Source organism: Phragmites australis, chromosome 4 (assembly GCF_958298935.1).
Source record: "Phragmites australis chromosome 4, lpPhrAust1.1, whole genome shotgun sequence".
Lineage (NCBI taxonomy): Eukaryota > Viridiplantae > Streptophyta > Magnoliopsida > Poales > Poaceae > Phragmites > Phragmites australis.
Genome location: NC_084924.1, coordinates 37,124,370 through 37,144,485, shown reverse-complemented (window position 1 = coordinate 37,144,485; position 20,116 = coordinate 37,124,370). Strand labels below are relative to the sequence as shown.

Sequence of the window (20,116 nt, the reverse complement as noted above, 5' to 3'; positions counted from 1 at the left end):
GGTTGGGCCCCCGATCAGGACGCATAGGTGGGGACAGACTCCCCCTAAATCTCTTAGTTTAGTTGGGAACGTTAGGAAGCCAAGGTCAATATCCAACAAGAGACTCCGAGTATGACATGTCTCCCCAACCTGACTATATAAGGAGGAGAGGGGTACATCTAAAAGGAGGAGAAAAAAAAGGAAGAGAAATGGAAGCGAGGTTGGAAGCTAGAAGTCAGGAAAGCAATATGAAACAAACCTAGTCAGATAGAAGCAGAATGTGAGAGCCATCCAAATCACATTCGGCTTAATTGAACGTGCCAACTGGCTATAAAGATGAGAGCTAGCACACGTCCGATAACCGACGTGCCATGTGCTCACACATATCTAAATCACCTATCGCATCAATCTAAATATAAAATTAAACATTGATGCATTAATTTAAACAAGATTAACATTATTAATGATCATATTAATATATTTTATACTAATTACAAAAAAGCTATCGTCATGTAGACAACAACGCAAAAATCCTAACGCGTGCGAAAACCCGCGCGCGTTGTCTAACTGCGTGGTCGAGTTGAAACTTGACCCACGAACGGAAGTCCACGACCTCGTCGCCGTCGTAGTCATCGTCATCCTCATCCTTGTCGTTGTTGTTGGCTTCCTCCTCGTCCTCCTCCTCCGACAACGACGATGATGAGGAGCTTGTCCGGGCCTTCTTGGCCCTCAGCGACTCATCGATGAATGTGTCCCACACCTCGTCGTCCGACAAGGGGAATCCCAACAAAATGCCAAAATCAGAGGTGGGAGGTGCTGCCTCGTCCGACATGGCCTCCTCCTCCCTGGATGAAGACGCGGGTGTGGGAAGCATCCTCAGAGAAGGGGGTGAAAGTGGTAGCGGATCCATGTGGATCACGTGAGAGGTGGAGGGGGGTGATAGTGGGCGAGGGAGAGAGAACATTTAAAGTCGCTAGGAATACGATCGAGCAGCCCAGCGCGTGAAGCCTGGTAGTCACACGTGGAAGACGTACGGATTTTAAGTATCACTCTCGATTCGTAAACACAACTCGAAGTGACAGCCATTATCACTGCCGGTTATAAAAGGCACATCTTTTGATGAGCCAATATCACTGTCGGTTTGTATTCATCACTGGCAGTTCATGTTACTAACACACAGAGTTAATCACTATCACTATTGGTTCTTGTTGCCTCGGCTTTTTATGTGTGGCTGGAGCTTTCAAGCCGACAGTGATATGTTGTCACTACCTGTAATTTTTGAATTGGCAGTGATAAGGGGGTGCGGATGACCCTTTCTATGGTGGTGTGCCAGGGTTAGTCTCATATCATTTGGCTCTACTCTTGACCATCACCGGCATCGGCATGGTAAAATTAGCCAAACACCGGCTCGTCCTTGCGTGCAACAAAAACTCAACAATAGCACCGTGAGTACGAAAGTACTCGTAAGACTTACATATATGGGTATATATATTCCCGACTTGAAGGATAATGTATTTGGATGGTGGCAAGAAAACTAAGTCATAAGCTAACGCATTTGCTCAAACGCCGTTTTAATCATGTTTATATGTAGGCACCTAAGTATGAAGACTTAAGCGACTCAACACTAACATGACCCTAATTTCTCAAATCCTACACATAACCATAATGAGTAACCTTAAATAGGGGATCAACCCGAATGGATCATATTAACCTTTCCTCATCACACTCATCTACAATGAGCATGACCATTATCTCAAGATCATCACGTGGCTCTACAACAAAATGTCAGGACACCAAGCATGCTTATAACCGAGAGCACGACAATTTTAATTATTCTTACACACTGTAAGGGGTACAACTTTACCCACATGATATGAATTCATCCTCTCGGCACCCATGACAACCTTTTTCATACGCGTTGCATCATACCAGACCGTGCCTACATTGTTGAGGATACCTAGTTTTCATTGGGGCTCTTCCCCATTGGACATCCTTAGGGTCCTTGCCATCCCAATATAAACTGCTCCATCTAATAATTTTTCTTGACACACCTCAAGACAACAGGTTAGTCGATGCACATGATATAAGATATTCAGCTTATCTGTCCCGTACACGGATATGTGGTAAGCATGGTAAGTGTTGGGCACATGCAAACATCGGAATGATCCTTAATCAACTTAAGTAGGGCTATGACATCCGAGACTCCTTTATCATTTGTCCTTATCACCCGCTCAAGTCTCGTAATCCAACATTACTTTACTACATTGACTTAGCTTTCATCGTATAGATTGTATTACATATTCTACAACAAGCGAACGATGACAAAATTCATCGCTCGACTTCTACCGGTACGCTAAGTATAGCTAAGCATATATCAAACACTAGACTTGATTCAATTCATTACCCATAGTTACAAGGAAATGGTAACATCAATCACAAGAAAGGTAATGCAACAAGATAGGACTTACCCATTAGACATCCCTAACTGAAAACTTACTTAATGCAACTAACTCATACAATAATAGCAAGTTCATCCACATGACCATTGTAAAATAAGGGTCTAGTATGATAGATGCTTGCCTCATTGTTCGGTGCTTCACTCACATACACCTCCAGTTGGATCTCGGTCTCAACCTCTTGACCCGTTGAAATGTCACTCTCTAATCAATGGAACAACATATCAAATGAATAAAAGAACGAGCTAAGAGGTATGCTTTATGATGCATGATCGTAAACGAGATGCAACGTGTCATGTCATGAAAATATTTGCAAAAGAACACTTGATTTTATTGGGCTAGACAAGATTTAAGCAATGCCTTGGACAAACTAAGCTTACTGGGTTCTGAGTAACTGGCGATCAGACCGGGGTGGGTGGGGTGGGGTGATGGTCAGACCGTGAGGGTCGAATAGAGAAGAAATGCTACTAAGTAGCTATGGCAGTCAGACTTGACCGATGGCGGTCAAACCAGGGGGTCTAGCGGTCAGACCGGTCATAATGGCGGTTTGACTCATAACTATGGAGTATGAGACTAAATCTAATCGGCCAAGTTCTAACCCGACGGTCAGACCGGCCCAGGTGGCAGTCAGACCGCTGGGCCTGGCCAGCAGCACCTTGGTGACAACTTTGGCAATGCCTTCGACCAAGGGTGGTTCCAAAACACTCTACAAGACTAGGAGAGCTCATTTTGTGTTGTTTGGGTAACATGCATGGGTCCAAACTCTAGGGCGACATGGATGACATCCATGGCTAGGGGTGGAGCTCGGTCCTAAGTAAATAGGGATAGGTTGGAGCTCATGGATGATGGGGAAACGATCGGGGAAGTCTCAGCTTGGTGTGGCAAAGTTACTTAGGGGTTTGTCCGGCTCCGATGAGGCTTCGATTTGGAGGTCGGGCTCCGGGGTGGTGATCGGCTAGGGCTAGATAACAAGCCAGCTCAACTCGTTATGGCTTGGCTCGTTTAGATAATGAGTTGGCTCGGCTCGGCTCTTTTGGCTCACGAGCCAGCTCGTTTGGCTGACAGAGGACTACCAGTGACATGAACAGAGGTCCGCGATGGCACCGAGCAGTCGAGGTGGATGGGGATCTGGGTCGCCGAAGGCACGGGCATTATGGGCGGGGGACTGAGGACTGCTATGGACGGAGGATGGTGTTGCCAATTCACCACTCACCGAGTCACCGGCAGCTGGCGGCTCGGCGCCTGGGCCTCGCAGCCCTTACGCCCATGCGGTCGATCCCTCATCCCTTAAGCACCAGTTGCGGCAGCTACATGAGAATATAAATGGGATGCTGAGTTAGGGTTCCTAGGAGTATGGGTATATATTTGGTTATGCAAATGGGCTACTAGGTTGCACAATGTTGTATGGGCTGCCTCCTGACTCATTTGGCTTGCAAGCAGCTCGCGAGCTAGCTCATTATATAAATGAGCTAAAACTTTTGCTCGGCTCGTTAGATTTTGGAACGAGCTAGACACGAGCTGAGCTAGCTTGCGAGCTTCAAGCTTTTCGCCCAATTTTATGCTCAGCCTTAAGGTGGAAGATAACACGTGGAAAGCTTCACCAGTGAGGATGATGACGAGGAGGAGCTCGGGAGGCTTCGTGAAGCTTGGGGAAGGCCTTCTTCGTCGATCTCTGGCCATCATGGTGGTCAAGGTGGGTACTCCCTTGTCTCTCTATTGGGTTTGGATCAAGGTGGAAATGAGTGAGGGAGAGAGTAAGAAGTGGTCAATGGGCTTTACATAGGCATTCTAAGCCCTGGTGGTCAGATCGCGAGATAGACCCATGTGTAGTAAACTCTTTCTCTTTTATCTTTTTCTACCATTTTTTCTCCTTCCTTCCTAAATGTTTTTGGGCTATCTAAACTATTCTAAAAGTAATTCTCACTCATAAATATATGGTGAAAACTTGAGTTGCTTAACAACGTACTATTTTCAAAAAAAAATTGAACACTTAAAACGAAAGCCAAAAACATTAAACACGATGTCATGATGCATATACGTGCTCTATGACCAGGTTTGTATTTTTGGGGCATGACACGGAAATAATCAATTGAGATCCACAGTAGATTAGAATCACGATTAGATTCGTTCGACAATAGCTTCATTATTTAGAACAGAAGATAACTCATCGAGATACACCCTCACTATAATTGTCTTCTTATAAGATTAATCAAGGCAAAACATGTTGTATCGCTATTATTCTAAGAGATGTCTAAAACTTTTACAAAATCTTATATCTTCCTCTTCATTACGCATATTTGATGATCAAATATTTTTACTTACCGCTAGACTGCACTTCATGAAAGATCAAAGGCGTAGAAAGCTCTTGCTCGGGAGGCATAGCTCCCTTTTAGAACGAGGATCGATAATCAGGCGGCATATAATTTGAGGCGCAAAAGATGTGAAAACAAAGAACCAGTCCAGCTGAACTCATTCGGTCCAGTACTGATTGGATTTAGGGTAAAAACTTGTCAAGAGAGTATCGACAACTCGATAAAACGAGGATCTATATACATGCAGCATATAACTTTGGCACAGAAGATGGTTTCTTTCGAAGGAACCGGCAAAGGCACATATCACGAGAAAAGGCAGAATCATGCATGGATAGTTGGATTCTTGGTTGCAGTCGTGTGATGCTCCGGCAGCTGCGTATGCCTAGAATCCAAGAAAGATGCCTGGACTCCCTGTGTCCAACAGCGTCTTGCCGAGGAGGGGACACTGAACTGGAGGTGGCAGCTGGGCCCAGGAGACCATGCAGAGCACAACCACTACAATGGTGGGCTGCAGACTTCATCAAGGCAACGACATTAGTTATTGGGAACCACTAGTAAGTATAGGACACGCACAAAATTCGCGGATGCGGAATGTGGAGGGCCCCGCCATTTGAGAGTAACATCAGCATCATTTGCAGCTTTACTCCTCAGATCTAATCCGGGTTGCAAAAGGGCTGTGCTACAGTACTGGAGTAACCGCCAACGCTAGAGTCTGTTACACGCATTAAAATTGGCAACTCTTTTTATAGGGACATAAAAATTGGCAACTCAACTGCTGTAGCAGTCCCTTGAATTGCGATTCAAAACCGTTTTCATACGACTGTTGGGCCAAATATCCCCCCCCCCCCCCCCCAACTAAACGAAAAGCGAGCCCAAGAGCCCAAAAACAGCACAGTGCGTATTGGTTGTTGATGTTCATTTTGCTGAAAAAATTAGAATTGCCGAGAGTGAGAGTGAGAGAGGATGGGTAATCAAAACCAGGCACTTCTCTAGTTCGTGCGCCAAGTTTTTGCGTTCCTTCTCGGCCTCTCCAAAACCTGTATACGCTTCTTCAGAAGAAACCCTGGATACGTCGGTCGTTTGCGCAGGCAGCTCCCACTTCTGGTCATGAGTCATCACCGACAACATAACAGGCGGAAGAACGAAGCTAAGGCTTTGTTTGTTTCAGCTGTAGATTGTGAAAAGTAGCTTATGGATTGTGGATTGTAAGAAGCTGAATTGTAAAATCTGGATTGTAAAAGCTGGATTGTGAATTGTTACAATCTGGTGGAAGGCAGATTGCTAGATTGTTACAATCTGTGTGTTGGATTGTAACAATCAAGCTTTTCCAACCAGCTGTTTGTTTCAGCTTTTAAATTATGATCAAAATCCAGCTTTTACAATCTAGCTGTTTATTTCAGCTTTTATAATCTAAAATAAATAGAGCCTAAAGCTACCATGATCCATAGACAAAGCTTGACAGGTTGACCAAGAATAAGATATGATTCTTTCAGTCTCCAGCAGGTCGTGTACAGTTTATACAACAAAGTAAGGAAAGGTAAATCAGTCAAACCGAACATTGACACGCAATACTGAACGTCTAGATACACACGTCTCGCATCTTTGGGTTCTGCGTCGCCGTTTGCTTACCAACTCCCGTCCCGTTCGCGCGTACGTGGATGATTAGATCATCTCTAATTATATTTCTTCTATTTATTTCTTTTCTAGTTTCTATTTCTATTTTTATTTTTATTTCTTTATTTTTTTATCTTTAACAACTTCTTTTTGAAAAATTTTTGTAAATAAGAGGTAGATAAAAAACTCGAAGCTTACAAGCTAACTTACCTCATTGCTAGCACGACTCGATGTATTTTATAGCGAGCTAAGCTAACATATTAACTTGTTTAATTAATGAGCTAGCTCGAGCTAGCTTGTAAACCGTTTACGAGCCTGATCAGCCAAGGCCACATAATATCAGCCGGCCCACCTAAACAGTGCACGATCCATATTCCTACCGGCCTCTTCTCAGTTCCAATATATGTTTCTAGTCTGTCACAAATGCTGTGCACACCCAAGGTCCTATGCCCATGCCGCCGTCAACCATAAGTGCCCTTAATGCGACACCACTCGATGACTCACTAGACCCATCCACACCAACAAAACTCGCTGCCTCGGCCACAAGGCCAAACATGTAGATCTCTCCCGCATGATAGATAAGTCTTGTTGATGCGCCTGTAGTTTTTTTACCGAAAGAGTAATTTATCGAGACAAGCAACTGATAATTAAGTGAGGTTTAAAACTCTAAATCTATGCGGCGCTAACAACCCTAAAAAAAATGGGCAAGACCTATTTTTAGAATAACATATAAATGGTAAAGAAATGGTGATTTCTAATGCGTCTTTTTTTAAAAAGAAAGATGAGCTCCTAAACTGACAATCTCTCTTGGCAGACAGAATTAACCGAGTGGTGTTGAGCAGTTTTAAGTCACATTTGGGTAGGAGTTTTTCTCCATTCGTGCTGAAAATTATGCAATAAACTTTTCAGAACTCCTGAAATTTCTGACAATTCAAAGACACTCATAGCTTCTCTATTAGTAGGATAGTAGAAATAAAAATATATTTTTATTAAAAAGTGTGCCTAACTCGCAAGCTTAACGAACCAAGTTGAGCCAACTTTCTGGCCTATTAACCTAACGGGCCGAGCGGGCTTGGCTCGTTATGATAATGAACTAGAATAAGCCAATTCAGGCAAAGCCGACTCAATATCCAGGTCTAAAAGGAATCAAAAGATAATTCTGTCTTATAGGAAATGAGAGAGAAAATCTTTTTATGAAGGTAAATGTTAGAGGGTAGAAGAAAATGAAAATTCTTTCGGCAGGGGAGTGTGACCAGCGAAAGGATTCCTTAGATGGTCTTACCTACGCGTGCGCGCGGCGGTGCGCACATGCGTGAAGCCCTGAATCCTCATTGGGACATGGCGCCTTTCCAAGGGAGTCATAGCAGCAGCCGATGATTGACATCAGCAGCCAGGTTGGATTGCTTGGGGGCGGGACTGGACTATTGACCGTTGATTGATCAACCACGGGTAGATCTGGATGGCATTGTGCACGTGCATGCATGATTCGGTGAATGCTGGGAGGTGACCAGGTGCATGCATGATTCGGTGAATGCTGGGAGGTGACCAGCTAGCAAGCCGGTCAATTCTTGCTTAACGGCTCGTGAGTCACCAATGTAATTCACTGACCAGTGTTGCGCATCTTCGGCACGAACTGGGGTTTTCTCGGGCCCGGGCCTGGGAAAAATGCGTTGGACTCGGGTTTAACCGGTAGACGCTCCTCCTCAAAAGAGAGAAAAAAAAGTGGGTACGGCCATTCTGGTAAACGCAGCACATGAGGTGGCACCCCGGACAAGATTTAAGCAATGCCTTGGACAAACCTAAGTTTATTGGGTTCTGAGTAACTGTTGGTCAGACTGGGTGAGGGTGGAGTGGGTGACAATCAGATCATGAGGGTCGAATGGAGAAGAAATGCTACTAAGTAGCTATGGCTGTTAGATAGACTGATGAAGATCAAACTAGGGGGTCTATCGGTCAGATCGGTCACAATGAACGGTCTGACTCTAACTATGGAGTATGAAACTAAATCTAATCGGTCAAGTCCTAACCCGACAGTCAGATCGGCCTAGGTGGCGGTCAGACCGCTGGGCCTTGCCAGTAGCACCTTGGTGACAACTCTGGCGACACCTTCGATCAAGGGTGGTTCCAAAACACTCTACAAGACTAGGAAAATACATTTTGTGTTGTTTGGGTAACATGCACGGGTCCAAACTCTAGGGCACCATGGATGACTTCCATGGCTAGGGGTGGAGCTCGGGTCTAAGTAAATAGGGATAGGTTGGAGCTCGTGGCTGATGGGGAAATGGTCAGGGAAGTCTCACCTTGGTGTGGCAAAGTCTCTTAGGGGTTTGGCCGGCTCCGATGAGGCTTCGATTTGGAGATCGCGCTCCGAGGTGGTGATCGGCTAGGGCTGGATAACGAGCCAGCTCAACTCTTTATAGCTTGGCTCGTTTGGCTCGTTTAGATTATGAGTTGTCTTAGCTCGGCTTGGCTCGTTGAAATAACAAGCAGAAATGCCAGTTGGCTCAGCTCATTTGGCTCACGAGCCAGCTCGTTTGGCTGATGGAGGACTACCGGTGACATGAATAGAGGTCCGCCATGACACCGAGCAGTCGAGGTGGATGAGGATCTGGGTGGCTGAAGGCACGGGCGTTCTGGATAGGGGACTGAGAACTGCTATGGACGGAGGATGGTGTTGCCAATTCACCACTCACCGGGTCGCTGACAGCTGGTGGCTCAGTGCCTGGGCCTCGCAGCCCATGCCTCGAGCGGTCGATCCCTCATCCCTTGAGCACCGGTTGCAACGGTTATGGGAGAATAGAAATGGGATGCTACGTTAGAGTTTCTAAGAGTGGGGTATATATTTGGTTATGCAAATGGGCTACTGGGTTGCACAATGTTGTATGGGCTGCCTCCTAGCTCGTTTGGCTTGCGAGCAGCTCACGAGCTGGCTCGTTATATAAATGAGCTAAAACTCTGGCTCAGCTCGTTAGATTTTGGAACGAGCTAGACACGAGCTGAGCTAGCTTGCGAGCTTTGAGCTTTTCGTCCAACTCTAAGCTCAGCCTTAAGGTGGAAGAGAACACGTGGAAAGCTTCACTAGCGAGGATGATGGTGGGGAGGAGCTCAGGGAGGCTTGGTGAAGCTTGGGGAAGGTCCTCTTTGTCGATCTCTTGCCATCGTGGTGGCAAAGGTGGGTACTCCCTTGTCTCTTTATTGGGTTTGGATCGAGGTGGAAATGACTGAGGGAGAGAGTGAGAAGTGGTCAATGGGCTTGAAGTAGGCATTGTGAGCCCTGGTGGTCAAACCGCAGGCTAGACCCATGTGTAGTAAGTTCATTTTTTTTCTTTTTTTCTACCATTTCTTTTCCCCTTCCTTCATACATGTTTTTAGGCTATCTAAACTATTACAAAAGTAATTCTCACTGTTAATGGCGAGGTTCAAAAGAGGAAAGGCTTGCGGTGGATACCTAGGCACCCAGAGATGAGGAAGGGCGTAGCAAGCGACAAAATGCTTCGGGAGTTGAAAGTTGTATCGACCCAGTCGCTCACTAATTGATCTTCACGGTGCTTTCTCCATCAATTTGAGACTTTATCCATAGAGTAGTAGTATAGGCTCTACTTTCTTCTTATTTTGATTCTCATGAAGTGTCCTTCCTTCCTATAGCTGATAGGGCAAAATCGTTGTTTTGACGATCCCTATGTAGAAAGCCCTTTTTTCTAGTATTTACTAGAAAATTTCTTCCTTTCTTTTCTTCTTTCTATAGTGGAGATAGGTCTTGGTGAAATAATGTCAGGTGAATTAGTCGAATTTGCAGAAGGGACTAGAGGTATTGCTCTGAATTTGGAATCCAAAAATGTTGGGATTGTATTAGTGGGCGATGGGTTGATGATACAAGATAGAAGTTTTGTAAAAGCAACAGGAAGAATTGCTCAGATACCAGTGAGCGAGGTTCTTCATGTATTTTTCTAATCAGGAAAAATAAAAAATTATGTCAGTTATTTTGAAGTTATTCGAATCTTGTACACACAAAAATTTGCAATTATTCATCTACTGCTGATAAATATATGGTGAAAACTCTAGTTGCTTAACAGCGTACTATTTTCAAAATATTTTGAAAACTTAAAATGAAAGCCAAAAACATTAAACATGATGTCATGATGCATATACGTGCTCTATGACCAGGTTAGTATTTTAGGGGCGTGACACAGAAATAACCAATTAAGATCTGCATCAGATTCGAACCACGATTAGATTCATCCAATAATAGCTTCATTATTTAGAACAGAAGAGAACTCATCGAGACACACTCTCATTATAATTGTCTTCTTATAAGATTAATCAAGACAGAACATTGCGTATCAATATTATTCTAAAGAAGGTCTGAAACTTTAATAAAATTTTATATCTTTCTCTTCGTTATGCATATTTGATGATCAAATATTTTTACTTTAACCGCTAGACTGCACTTCATGAAAGATCAAAGGCGTAGAAAGCTCTTGCTCGGGAGGCATAGCTCCCTTTTAGAACGAGGATCGAAATACAGGCGGCATATAATTTTAGTCACAAGATGTGAAAACAAAGAACCAGTCCGGCTGAACTCATTCGATCCGGAACTGATTAGATTTAGGGTAAAAATTTCTCGAGAGAGTATCTGACAGCTCGATAGGCATAGCTCCCTTTTAGAATGAGGATCGAAATACAGGCGGCATATAATTTGAAGCACAAGATGTGAAAACAAAGAACCAGTCCGGCTGAACTCATTCGATCCAGTACTGATTAGATTTAGGGTAAAAATTTCTCGAGAGAGTATCTGACAGCTCGATAGGCATAGCTCCCTTTTAGAACGAGGATCGAAATACAGGCGGCATATAATTTGAGGCACAAGATGTGAAAACAAAAAACCAGTCCGGCTGAACTCATTCGATCCAGTACTGATTAGATTTAGGGTAAAAATTTCTCGAGAGAGTATCTGACAGCTCGATAAAACGGGGATCTAAGATACATGCAGCATATAACTTTGGCACAGAAGATGGTCTCTTTCGAAGGAACCGGCAAAGGCACATATCACGAGAAAAGGCAGAATCATGCATGGATAGCTGGATTCTTGGTTGCAGGCGTGTGATGCTCCGGCAGCTGTGTATGCCAAGAATCCAAGAAAGATGCCTGGACTCCCTGTGTCCAACAGCATCTTGCCGAGGAGGGGACACTGAACTGGAGCTAGCAGCTGGGCCCAGGAGACCATGCAGAGCACAACAACTACAATGGTGGGCTGCAGACTTCATCAAGGCAACGACATTAGTTATTGGGAACCACTAGTAAGTATAGGACACGCACAAAATTCGCGGATGCGGAATGTGGAGGGGCCCGCCATTTGAGAGTAACATCAGCATCATTTGCAGCTTTACTCCTCAGATCTAATCCGGGTTGCAAAAGAGCTTGCTACTGTACTGGAGTAACCGCCAACGCTAGAGTCTGTTGCACGCATAAAAATTGGCAACTCTTTTTTTTAGGACATAAAAATTGGAAACTCAACTGTTGTAGCAGTCCCTTGAATTGCGATTCAAAACCTTTTTCGACTGTTGGGCCAAATATCCTAGCAACTGAACGAAAAGCAAGCCCAAGAGCCCGAAAACAGCACAGTGCGTATTGGTTGTTGACATTCATTTTGCTGAAAAAGTTAGAATTGCCGAGAGTGAGAGTGAGAGAGGATGGGTAATTAAAACCAGGCACTTTTCTAGTTCGTGGACAAAGTTTTTGCGTTCCTTCTCGGCCTCTCCAAAATCTGTATACGCTTCTTCAGAAGAAACCCTGGATACGTCGGTCGTTTGCGCAGGCGGCCCCCACTTCTGGTCATGAGTCATCACCGACAACATAACAGGCGGAAGAACGAAGCTAAAGCTACCATGATCCAATGGACAAAGCTTGACAGGTTGACCAAGAATAAGATACGATTCTTTCAGTCTCCAGCAGCTCGTGTACAGTTTATACAACAAAGTAAGGAAAGGTAAAGCAGTCAAACCGAACATTGACACGCAATACTGAACGTCTAGATACACACGTCTCGCATCTTTGGGTTCTGCATCGCCGTTTGCTTACCAGCTCCCGTCCCGTTCGCGCGTTTGTGGACGATTACACCATCTTTAATTATATTTCTTTTATTTATTTCTTTTCTGTCCTCTTCTAATTTCTCTTCCTATTTTTTTCTCTTCAATAGTTTTTTTAAAGTATTTGTTAAAAGAACTAGAGGTAGAAAAAAAACTCGAAGCTTACGAGCTGACTCAGCTTGTTGCTGGCATGACTCGATGTATTTTATAGCGAGCCAAGCTAACATATTAACTTGTTTAATTAATGAGCCAGTTCTAGCTAGCTTGTAAGCCGTTTGCGAGCTTGATAAGCCAAGGCCCTATAATATCAGTCGGCCCACTTAAACAGTACACAGCCTATGTTCCTACCGGCCTCTTCACAGTTCTAACGTATGTTTCTAGTCTCCTAGGTCACAAATGCTGCGCACACCCAAGATCCTATGCCCTGGCCGCCGTCAACCATAAGTGCCCTTAATGCGATATCGCCTGGTGACTCACTAGACCCACCCACACCAACAAGACTTGTTGCCTCGGCTACGAGGCCAAGCTTGTAGATCTCTTCCAAAGGATAGACAAGTCTTGTTGATGCGTCATTAGTTTTTTTAACAAGAGTAATTTATCCAGGCAAACAGCTGATAATTAAATGAGGTTTAAAACTCTAAATCTAGGTGGCGCTAGCAACCCTAAAAAAATGGACAAGACCTATCTTTCAGAATAACATATAAATGGTGAAGAAATGGTGAATTTCTAATATGTCTTTTTTTTAAAGAAAGATGAGCTTTAGACTGACAATTTCTCTTGACAAGCAGAATTAACCGAGTAGTGTTGAGCAGTTTTAAGTCGCATTTGGATAGAATTTTTCTCCATTCGTGCTGAAAATTATGCAACAAATTTTTTAGAACTCCTGAAATTTCTGACAATTTAAAGAGATTCATAGCTTCTCTATTAGTAGGATAGTAGAAAAAATGTATTTTTTATTTAAAAAGTGTGCCGGACTCGTGAGCTTAACAAACCGAGTCGAGTCAACTTTCTGACCCATTAACCTAACGAGCCGAGCCGAGCCAGCTCGTTATGATAACGAACTAGAATGAGCCATATCGGGCTAAGCCGACTCAGTATCCAGGTCTAAAGGAAATGGAAAGAGAATCTTATTTTAGAGAAAATGAGAGAAAATCTTTTTATGAAGGTAAATCGTTAGAGCTAGAAGAAAATGAAAATCCTTTCGGCAGGGGAGTGTGACCAGCGAAAGGATTCCTTAGATGGTCTTACCTACGCGCGCGCACGGCGGTGCGCACATGCGTGAAGCCCCGAATCCTCATTGGTACACGGCGCCTTTCCAAGGGAGTCATAGCAGCAGCCGACGATTGACATCAGCATCCAGGTTGGATTGCTTGGGGGCAGGGACTGGACTATTGACCGTTGATTGATCAACCACGGGTAGATCTGGATGACATTGTGCACGTGCATGTATGATTCGGTGCATGCTGGAAGGTGACCAGCTAGCAAGCCGGTCAATTCTTGCTTAAAGGCTCCCGAGTCACGACTGTAATTCACTGACCAATGCTGCGCATCTTTGGCACGAACTGGGGTTTTCTCGGGCCCGGGCCCGGGCTCGGGAAAGAATGCTATAGACTCGGGTTTAACCGGTAGACGCTCCTCCTCAAAAGAGAGAAACAAGATGGGTACGGCCATACTGGTAAACGCAGCACCTGAGGTGGCACCTCGGACTCGAGCAGACCCCGCAGGCTTCCCCGGCTCGCCCGTTCCATACGCCAGGCGACCAGTTCCAGCGAAGCGAAACGTGTCACACATGAGAGCCACTCCGCCGTCCGATAGAGTGAACATCGCCGCCGCTGGCGGCCCCACCGCTCTGCGTGAGCTCAATGCACCGTTTCGTTGGCTGAAGGTGATGCCACGCATCGGTCCAACCGCCCCTCCGTGCAAACGGCTAGTACATTTTCTGCGCCTCGTGGGCCTCGTTCCCTCTCTACCCATTCCACTCCAGGAACACAGCCTCTTCCACCCAGAACCCGCACCGGACTCCGACAAGCTGGACCGGGGCAAAATCGCCCATTGCCAAAGACAAATTCTACTACTGCGCCACAGCTCGTTGTCAAAGATGGTTCTGCAAAAGTACATCCCCCAAACGTGCCTGTCTGACGCGATGCAAACTGCCATACGTCGAGCGGGCGCGTGGCTTATGTAAGCGGAGAAGTACGTGGCGGTGAGGTTTGCTTAGCCGAGTCCGAGTGTGTGTACGCAGCACGCGACGGCGCGATAGGGTTCTGTTTTCCTCAAAAGTAGTTTTTGCTAAAATGTTTCTTTTGCCAAAAGCTAGCGACGCGATAGGGTTCTGTTTTCCTAAAAAGTAGTTTTTGCTAAAAAAAATAACTTTTGCCAAAAGTTTTTTATAGCTTTTGGTTATTAATTTTTATAAGAAATTTTTAGATTTTTAACACACCAAAAACTAAAAAAATTACTTTTAAACTAACTTTTCAGTTTTTCAAGAGATAACAACAAATCAGTCTCGGAAGCTAAAAGCTGAAATACAGAGTCATGGTCGCCTTCTTCCAACGTTCGTATAGTACGGTCCACTCGGAGCCGGTCAGCGTCGCGTCGCATCACGCTCCCCAAGTCTTCGAGACCACAGAATACAGATCCCCCGCCCGCTGCTTCCGGGCACGTTCCCGCTGCAGCTCCCATCCCATCAGGGCAACGGCACCGCGACACGGATCCGGCGCCCAACGAGGCCGCCCCACGCGCCCGTTGACGGCTCCTCGTGGCGGAGGGCCGCTGGCCGGTATCCGTGTGTGGTGCCTCGGAACGAGAAAGGGATGCGTGGGTGGTGCGCGTCGGCCGCCCGGACGGGGCTCGAAACAGGTCGGTTTGATCCGTAGTGACCGCGTCTTGCGGCGAGAGAGCGGCGTTCACAGGTCGCAGCGACGGCTCTGCTCGGCTGTCCTCTTGCTCCTCACACGGGATTAACTTAGCTTTGACTCGCGCGCCGTTTCACTCTCCCCGTTAAGCAACCCGCTCCACCGCCTCGCTTTGCTTCCTTGGCCTTGTCGTTTGGCTGCCCGTGTTGTTTTTCCTTGGACTCGCCCGTGTGAAAAAACTGCGGCCGAGAAGACAGAGTGTACCAAGTTTGTGGTGTTCGCTGAAAGAATTGGCCATTGGCCACATTGAATTTAGGAGACTTTACAGGCGATACGTAATTAAATGATAGTTAAACGTAGCAAGGAAACCAAGTGTGTTTTTTTAGACGTAAAATAAAAAGTATGCCGGTGGTGTAATGGGTTCATGCACGTCTAAAACAAATAAAAGGTAATAAAATTGCAAATCTTTTTTAAAAAACAATTTGCTAATCTGTTAGACTTTTGCAAGTTTGTACTGCCCGTGAATTTTTCTGTACCACTAAATTCCCCTGTTTTATTTGAAAAAAGCTATTTATTAAAGCATGTCTTCTTCAGGGAAAAGGTTTGTTCTATAAAAACAAAAAATAAATTTGGAACAGAAAACATTTTAAAGGAGCCTGTTGGCTGTTGGCCTCTTGGTCTGTTCTTATCCTAGTCCACCACGACAACGCGTCCTGTACCCCGTATAAAAGTCCTTTCAAACGGCCATCTCCGCAGACTCATCCAAACAGAAGCACAAACAAGACCAACAACGAGAAGGGTGCGGAGCGCAGGGCAGCAAAAAGAGAGCGCCACAAAACCCTAGCTCACCGTCGCCTTATGATGTCTTGCACGGTGGCCATCCCGAACTCGCCGGTGTTCTCGCCCTCGCGCCGCCCGCTCTCCTGCAAGGCTGCCTCCGCCTCGCCGGAGCCCGTCCCCGCATCCGTCTCCTCTCCCGCGCCCGCGTCCACGCCCACCGCCGGCTCGCCGCTGCGCCCCTTCGCGCTCCGCGCGCTGCTCCGCGAGGAGGCATCCCCGTCGTCGTCGCCCCAGCCGGCCTCCACCGCGGCGGTGGCCTCCGCACCTGCAGGGCCGGTCCTGAAGAGGCGGCGCCCGGCGCCGCTCGTGGTGCCGGTGACCGGCGCGGCGGCGGCGGCGGCGGCTGCGGCCGCCGTGGCGGCAGTAGAGTCGGATCCGCGGAACGAGGTTGAGGAGGAGGGGGAGGAGTTCGCGGCGTACTGCCGGAGGGGGAAAGGGAGGAGAAGGGTGGAGATGGAGGACCGGCATGTGGCCAAGGTTGCCCTTGGCGGAGATCCCCAAGTGGTAAGCTCGATAAAAATAAAATTTCCTTACGATTTGCATATTTTTCGGCGTGATTTGTAAAAACAAGCCGGAATTCTGCCTCAATCCTGGTTATTTGGGGCTCTTGGATGAATTTTCAGTTGTTTCCCATGATATTGTTAAAAGGACTGACCTTCATTTTCCCACCGAACTGTCCAGGCGTTGTTTGGTGTTTTCGATGGCCACGGCGGGAAGAATGCAGCAGAGTTCGCTGCCGAGAACATGCCCAAGTTCATGGCCGAGGAGATGAAGAAGGTAGACGGCGGTGATATCGTGGGGGCGGTGAAGAGGGGCTACCTTAAGACGGACGAGGAGTTCCTCAAGAGGGAGGAGAGCGGGGGCGCGTGCTGCGTCACCGCCGTGCTTCAAAAGGGTGGCATGGTCGTGTCCAATGCAGGAGACTGCCGCGCAGTGCTCAGCCGAGCGGGGAGGGCAGAGGCACTCACCTCCGACCACCGGGCGTCCCGGGAGGATGAGAAGGAGAGAATTGAGAGCCTGGTAAGTATAGGCCGTCCTAGTCTTCTCCTTTCGTGCACAACTTTTTTTGTGTGATGCAGTTTGAAGAATGCATCATAGTAAAATGAAGTACAGACAAACGCATCCTACTCTTCATGCAAATAAGAAATTTGGACTAGCTAATTCCTTGAAAATCAAGCAATTCTTAACAACTGAGCATACATCATGAACTCATACTTCAATTATGTATTCAATTGTTCTTCAATGTGGCTTATGTGCCTGCTCCTATACATTTCAGGGTGGATTCCTGGTGAATCACCGCGGAACATGGCGAATCCAGGGCACTCTGGCAGTGTCCAGAGGCATTGGGGATACACACCTGAAGCAGTGGGTTGTGGCTGACCCGGACACCAGGACCCTCCTAGTCGACCAACAATGCGAGTTCTTGATACTTGCTTCTGATGGCCTCTGGGATAAGATGGATAATCAGGAGGCGGTAGACCTTGCACGGCCTCTCTGCATCAGTAACGACAAGGCTTCTCGCATGGCTGCCTGCAGGAGGCTTGCCGAGACATCGATCTCCAGGGGCTCAACTGACGATGTCAGCGTCCTGATCATACAATTGCGGAATTTTTCAAGTTTGTAACTTAATTATGGGAGAAACTGGATTTAGACACTAGCCAGTAGCACTAACAGACTGATAAGTAGACACATAAGAATGTTACTTCGCAAGCAAAAGTTTTCATGTGCTTGCGCTATTTTGTGGGTATTTTAATATTCATTCTTTGTCGTAGTACTATTCTTTTCTGTAGAAATTTTCTTTATGTACTTAATCTATTTGATTCATTCTTTGATAGTGCCATAATAATGCGGGTGATACTCTCGCCTCATACTGTAAATGGCTAGTTGCCTATGTACATGCTTATATGTCTATTAGCTTCATTTGATATTCCTTTGATTGAATTTATACGGGTTGGATCCAAAAGAGTTCATAAATAATTTTAAGCTTTGTGACATATTGCGAAAAATCTTTTTGTGATATCTAACTGCAAGGTAACATAAACTTTTTTTAGATGCAAGGTAACTTAATTTTTTTAAGTGTTAAGTACATTTTTATCCACTGCATCAACGTCCAACCAAGCAACAAATCAAATCGATATACACATCCAATGTTAATCTATTTTGTTTTGAGAAGAATCCTGTATTTTTAAGGGCATAGGAATAGGATTCCCCCATCAGTTTAGCCTCAAAGGCACTGGGCATATGTGAATTAAGAAGTGATGACTGATAATCATGTGTGAAAGATTGACATGGAACGGCCTGATGATCAGTCCTCGCTAAGAAGCCAACCGCGGCTTCGATAATCACCCATTGAGATCGAAGTAAATGCCCGTGTTCTTGTCATTTTTCTTCTTTTTAGCTACAGAATGAAACGCGTGTTCAGGAGTACAACGAATGAAACCACGTAGAATACGGTAGAGCTACCGATCGAGCAAGTTACTATTTTTTGACGAACGAAATCAGGTAACTAACTATTAGTATCACTCTCCCGAAGTCAACTAACATTTCAAAACGCTTGTTGAATTATGATCCATTTCTTTTTCTCCCAGTCGATTTCACTTGGCCATGTGTTTTAAGACCAGAGATGACAGTCAAGTCATTTTCTTATAAAGCATTCCAGTCAAGGTTTCTGATCAGTAGTATCTGCATAGGTCATTAGCTTTAGAAAAACATCTCTTCTGAACTTTTGTCGCGTTTGGACTGAAGAATATCCCTACGATGCGTGTTGATGCTGTGAACCTACCTCGTTTCGATTTATTTTGACCAAAGTTTCTTACAGGATTTTACTTCTATTATAACATACATGTATCCGGGCGGTGTCCTCACATTACTGGTTACTACAAACAAGGTGGCTCGGCAGGCATCGCGGTAGTTTGCTGGAGTCCTTGGAAGATGACAAACAAGGCAGGATTGCAGGTGGAAGGCAAGGATGTCAAGAGATTAGAAAGTGGCTGAAGCACTGGATTCTGCACTGACGAGTGATGTCAGTTGCTCTGTTTAGTTGTAGTTTCTTCGGTCTGTTTGTCTGGCAGCATACTCTGCTCAAGCTTTGGCTCTGTTTTTCAGTATGATCCATCTATGTCTTATTAGCATATAGCAGATTTATGTTTTATGATTTCGGTATATGAAATAGGGAGTCAGTGTGGCAACCCGCGGTGGTACCTGCGCTCCGTGTCGTCGCCTTTTAGCTGCCGGCGTGCCTCCGCTGCCGCCATCTTCGTCGCGGGAGGCCGCGGCTGCTCCTCATTTTTGTAGCAGAAAAAGTTTTTTTTTTATTGGCTGTAGGAGAAGAGTTAGGAGGAAGTAAGAAGGGGGAGTAGAGAAGGGCCGTCGCCACATCGGCGTGCTGTTTAATTTGGACTGTGTGGGGCCGGATAGGCCCATGACTAGAGATGAAAACGGAAATGATATATATCGGTTTTCTAGGGTTCGTTTTCGAAGAGTTCTGATCGTAGCAGTCGGAAATGATATACCGAAGAAATGGAAATGGAAATGATATTACGTCCCGAAAATGGAAGAGGAAATAATTTTGAGCTCTTCCGATCGTTTCCGGATTTTTCCATATTTGGTCGGTATTATCGTATTTTAGGCCCGGTAATTACCATTTTCTACCCTATATCTGAAGGCCCACATCCATAAGTAGTCCAACCCATACAAATCTATATTAAGTTTGAACTATTATATGTCTATGTCAAGTCTGAACTAAAAACTATATGTAATATATCTATCTCGTTGGATGTTAGCATGTTGGCATGTTTTGGTGTCTGGTTGTGTACTTCAGAACTTGTGTGCTTGTTTGGCATGTGATAAGTCGAACATGTATGGTATTATTACTTAAGTTAAATATTTGATATTATCCTTATATTGTGTTTGTGTGTAATCATCGATAAAATGACTTGATCCTATACATGGTGCATGAACGTGGTTGCGACTAG

General features: G+C 45.4%; 1 protein-coding gene across 1 annotated transcript; it reads left to right on the top strand.

The window, feature by feature from the left end:
• The first annotated feature begins 15,981 nt into the window (after window positions 1-15,981).
• Window positions 15,982-18,083, top strand: LOC133916325 (probable protein phosphatase 2C 32). Its single transcript, XM_062359945.1, has 3 exons — window positions 15,982-16,646; window positions 16,824-17,162; window positions 17,419-18,083. Exons 1-3 carry the CDS (start codon window positions 16,161-16,163, stop codon window positions 17,764-17,766), a joined length of 1,173 nt encoding a protein of 390 aa, XP_062215929.1. The 5' UTR covers window positions 15,982-16,160; the 3' UTR covers window positions 17,767-18,083.
• The last annotated feature ends 2,033 nt before the right edge of the window (window positions 18,084-20,116 follow it).